Source organism: Triticum aestivum, chromosome 7D (genome assembly GCF_018294505.1).
Source record: "Triticum aestivum cultivar Chinese Spring chromosome 7D, IWGSC CS RefSeq v2.1, whole genome shotgun sequence".
NCBI lineage: Eukaryota > Viridiplantae > Streptophyta > Magnoliopsida > Poales > Poaceae > Triticum > Triticum aestivum.
Genome location: NC_057814.1, coordinates 103875594 through 103880453, shown reverse-complemented (window position 1 = coordinate 103880453; position 4860 = coordinate 103875594). Strand labels below are relative to the sequence as shown.

The 4860-nt window shown below is 44.2% G+C and overlaps 1 protein-coding gene across 4 annotated transcripts; it reads right to left on the bottom strand.

The window, feature by feature from the left end:
• Positions 1 to 325: 325 nt before the first annotated feature.
• On the bottom strand, positions 326 to 4240 carry LOC780658 (serine/arginine-rich splicing factor RSZ21A). 4 transcript variants are annotated; one of them, XR_006483064.1, is made up of 7 exons: positions 3998 to 4240; positions 3681 to 3787; positions 2866 to 2954; positions 2326 to 2566; positions 1412 to 1519; positions 845 to 1318; positions 326 to 779 (listed from the first exon to the last, which is right to left on the bottom strand). XR_006483064.1 is itself a non-coding variant. In XM_044583240.1 (6 exons), exons 2-6 carry the CDS (start codon positions 3767 to 3769, stop codon positions 1297 to 1299), a joined length of 549 nt encoding a protein of 182 aa, XP_044439175.1. In that variant the 5' UTR covers positions 3770 to 3787; positions 3998 to 4240; the 3' UTR covers positions 326 to 1296. The 4 variants fall into 4 exon arrangements, 1 of the variants encoding a protein (XP_044439175.1); XR_006483066.1 differs by having other exon boundaries at positions 326 to 681; XR_006483065.1 differs by having other exon boundaries at positions 873 to 1318.
• Between the last annotated feature and the right edge of the window lie 620 nt (positions 4241 to 4860).

Below are 4860 nucleotides of genomic sequence, written 5' to 3'. Positions count from 1 at the left end.
AATTACTGGATGTTAAACCTATCGTCTTATTCTGACAGATGTGACATATTTGGCTCGGATGCTACCGAAGATAGCGGAGAAAGTAGAATCCGGAGAAGGGGCTCTTTGTTCATCTTCTAGCAACGAACTGACGACGCAGATTTAGTCTCTCCTAATGAGAGTTTGACAGTTCAAGCCAGCCAACCTACGCCACTCATTTTTCATCTTTTGCACCCAAAAAAGTCCACATCCTTAGGGACTTATTTCATGCTGCAAGGAGGCCACCAAAGCATACCGACCAATATAGCCAAGGGAACATTCGCACAAATTGAAAAAAGAAAGCAGATCAAGGTCAAATAACATGTCTTGACACTTCAATGTCAGAACAATCTAGGATCTGAAAATTCAGGTTCACAAATGCAGGCTCAACCAAATTATTAGAATAAACCTATTGACCAATATGTTGCATCCAACAGCAGAGGAATGTGACTGGAAGCTATAAGCTACCAAGGAGCTCAATCGTAGGCGCAGTGAAGAAAGCAGAATGTGGGGAAGATCAGCAGGCAGCATGTCAGGGATAAGTTGAGAACGAAGAGCATGAAGAACGACGCCAACTGCCGAACTCAGCACCGCAGTCTAGACAGGCTTACACCTCCTGCAATACTTACCCAGCTATAATTGCCCCTCAGATGACCTCATCACCTGGCATGGGGCACGGAGGTAAGGGTGCAGGCCATTCAACTAAATACCTTGCCGTCAGTCCCAGAGAAGCAAGCAGATGCAGCTTCTGGAGACTCATCCTACAAAGAAATTTGCGCTTCTAATACTTCCAGAAGCTGCATTTATCAGCACAATCAAACCTTACCAATTTGCAAAAGAAGAAATGTCGTTACTGCTTTTTGACGAGCAGCATCTTCATCGAAGTACACGCGACGCAGAGGGGTCGCCTGCAGGAACTAATACGCAGTTTGCATGGAGCAGGCGAGGGCGAGGGATGAACGAAGAGTGAAGAGCAAAACCATGTAGACATAACTCAAAGCCGAAGACGGCCGACGCTTTTAAGCAGTGCAGGACGATGCCTTTTTAACACACAAAAGAAAAGACAGCTGGTCTTAGTTAATGATACACCCAATCCATAAGTTTATCTAGAGATAAAATCAAACACAACCATAATAGGGCGGTAAAAGTTATGGGGAACTTAACCAAACTCAAGCAGTCGATGGCGGATGTTTCAAATGGGGGACAGGACACTGTTCATAGCTGACGGGTATAGAGCAATATTTGCAACAGAACACTCTCCAGACAGAACATACAGCTCTAGCTCCTGCTGCGGCGATACCTGGAACCATAAGAGTAACGATGCATTACATACAGTAGAAATCATTCAAGGTAAATCAGTACCTGCCAAAAAAATTACTGAGATATGCATTACCCATTGCCATAGGCGGGAGATTCATCACGTCCACGGACTGGTGACCTGCTCACACTGCGCCCACGAGCCGGTGACACACTACGACGCCTTGGAGAGCGGCTGTAGCTTCTGTTTACAGAGCATATCTTTATTTATCAGATCTATTGTTCTTCATGTAATAATATAATATAGCTACAGATTTAGCATAAGAAGCAAATGTGACAAACAATAACAACAGATTTGGTATATAGGGCATTCTTTTTATGCGCTAAAACCTTCCAACTTTGACTACTCAAAAAAGCGAAAGTAGATGTAGATAAATGTCAATGTCAAACATAAGAAAATTGAGGAGCTTAATGTAGCCACAAGCTCAAGTAGTTCTGCACCAAAAATAGCGATCCCAAATTGTTCATACCTTCTCCAATGTAAATCTAGCAGTTGCACAATTGGCATCATTGAGCATACTTCACAAAGTACAAGAAAATAAACAAGAGAGCAAAGATAACCCAATTGCTATTCTTCCATGCAATTACAAACACCTTTTCCACGTCTACTACTCAACCATGAAGCGAGAAACGATACAGGAGGATTAACATCTAACAGGTAGAAATCAGAAGACAATGTCTGGAACTGCATGTAGCCTGTACCATAGCCACCCCAACAGCATATTTACACAACAATAACTAATGTCGCAATATAATTTTGAAACAAATCAGGGAACACTACGAGAAGTAGATTGCTCATCATGTCATCACAGGGATCAAAATTGCAGAACAATAATATTGCTGCTAGTCACTAATCCTTTGCATGATCATGTGTGATAGTAATGAATCTACATATCAGCAAAGTATAACAGGAACTTTTTTTAAGTATATATGTTCGTAACATTAACAACTATTGTCTCAAAAGAAAAACATTAACAACTATTTGATTACCTTCTGCTATAGCTTGGACTCCTGCGGTATCTAGGGCTCCGACTGCGGCTACGGCTTCGACTCCTGCTGCGACGCCTTCCACTGCCTAGGCCCCCAGAACCAATCCTCAGACGGCATTCACGGGCAAAGTGACCAGACTCACCACACTCATAACACTTCATCTCAGATCCACCAGATCGATCACGACCACCACGGCCACTGCTGGCATTACGAGACAACTCAACTCTCCAACCATTCTTGCCTGCAGATGTAAAAGACAGGGTCACGAATATGCAAATGTGTCATTATGGCATAACAGAGCCAAAAGGAGTCATCAAATCCTAAGAAGTAAAAATAATATCATTGCAAAACTTGGAACAAGCTCAGTGAACAAAATCAAATGTCACAAAGACCCATGTGATATGATGGACATCTCTGTTAACTGAATAAAACAGCCTATGATCTAAAACTAACAAACGATGTTACAATATACCACAGAATAAGGAAGATTTCCATGTACATTTGATGGAGCATGTTCACACAAAAGCACTGGTCACATACCATCTAAATCTTTAATTGCATCCTGAGCATCCCTCCTGTCATCAAAATCAACAAATGCAAAACCAGGTGGCTTCCTTGCAACCCATACACTGCTCCCACAAAATAAATTAAGCAAACTGTATCAGCATCCAGCAAATTGTATCAGCACAGGCAGAAAGTAACAAATTTATGCTTAGGTGATATGTTCATCAAAAGCACATCAGAAAAATAAGCAATTCTAGAGGTATTTCAGGGCTTGTCCCAGTGGTCCGGAACAGAAAATTCAGATTCAGTAAATTGGCCACATATCTTGTGCTGTATAGTATAGACATAAAAATATTCTGGAGATGTATCCAACTACTAGTCCAATATGCAGCTGATGACCAGATTACACAAGGTAGAGTTCACCGAGGGATGACCAGCCGTGCTAGAATACACCCATAGATTTATTTATTATGATAAACAAAATTGCATCCACAGATGGATACCAGAATTATAGAGCCATGTTACACGAACTGTGGCATGACAACAAAAATCTCCATCACAAAAATAATACTAGAAGATAGCCAAATCATGGATATAAGCAGCTATAATTCTAGAACCTGCATAATCCAAGCACCATTTGCTACCTGAAAACTCGATTGTAATTAAAGAAAAACATGCCAGTGCGCAAACTCATCTATCGGCGAAGCATTATATCGTTCCCTGAAAACTGTCGGCCGTTCCGCCATAGGTTATGGCTCACCCTCCACCCATGATTCTCACCGCGTAAACGTGCAATTCAAGCGGAGGCAGTGATAATCGCGGAGAATCCAGAACAAAGGCGGATGACTAACCTCCGGAGAACCCCGAACACGCGGAACTCGTCCTCGAGCTCCCGGGCCGTCACAGCAGGGTCCAGGCTCCCGACGTACACGCGCGCCATCGCAGCGGACCCCCCTGCCTGAAAACAACACCGAGAGCCATTAGATTTCACCGAAGCAGGCGAAAAATCGAACAGACCGTCGCAGCAATCGAGCAGAAAGCGGCAGATCTGGAGCTCGCGGCCGAGCCCGGGTTTGGGTGTCGACGCCGCGGGGACGAGCGAGCGGGGGAGATTAGATCTAGGGTTTGTGGGAGCTCGAGAGGGGCGGGAGCGGGGTCGGTCGCTCACCTTCTCCGGTCTGCCTGCAGGGACGCGACGCCGGCGGACGGCGGCCGCGGCGACGAGTGGGTGAGGAGGAGGAGGCGGACGGCGACGCGGCGAGTGGACGGGGAAGAAGCACGGCGACGCACGGGGTGATCGGGAGGGGAGGTGGGGGTGCGCGAGACGAAAGGGATATATTGCTGTTCGGGTTTGGGCGCTGGGCTCGCCTGCGCCGGATTCCTTCTGGAAACCACGGGCGCTTTCGTGCCACTGGGCTTGCCCTGGATTGGGCTATGAGCGGGAGGAGCAGAGAAGCTCCGCCAGAAAAGCCTCACCCGAATGGACCGGCCAATTCTACGGCCCGTTGACCCTGTTAAAAATGCTCATCTATTTCAAAATAAAAAATTCTCAAAAAATATATTTCAAAATAAAAAAACGTGTCTATTATAAAATGACATATTTCAAAGAAGATGTCCATGCATGGAAATAGATGGTTGTGGCTTCCGAAAAGGTATTCGTATATCTCAAAAAGAAGTTCATTATTAATCAAACAAATGAAAGAAAATAGAAAATATGGGAAGTGGTGAAATAAAACAAGGGATTGAAAAAAGTGAGGATATAAAGGAAAATATCATAAAAATAAAGGGTGCAAAATGAAAAAGACATAAAACCTCCCACGTTTACTTGGTTGGGTCCATGCCGCTAGAGGCATACGAAGTGTCTTTGTATTTCCTGCAATAGGATTTGCAGCCTATGAACACGTGTGTTCTTATTAATAGAAAGTTACCATGGCAACTTCTATTGATATCAAGTAACACTTACACCGCTCACAAGGTTACTTGCAAGAAAATAGGGGGTCATAAAGGACCAAATATGTTTACAATAGGGTT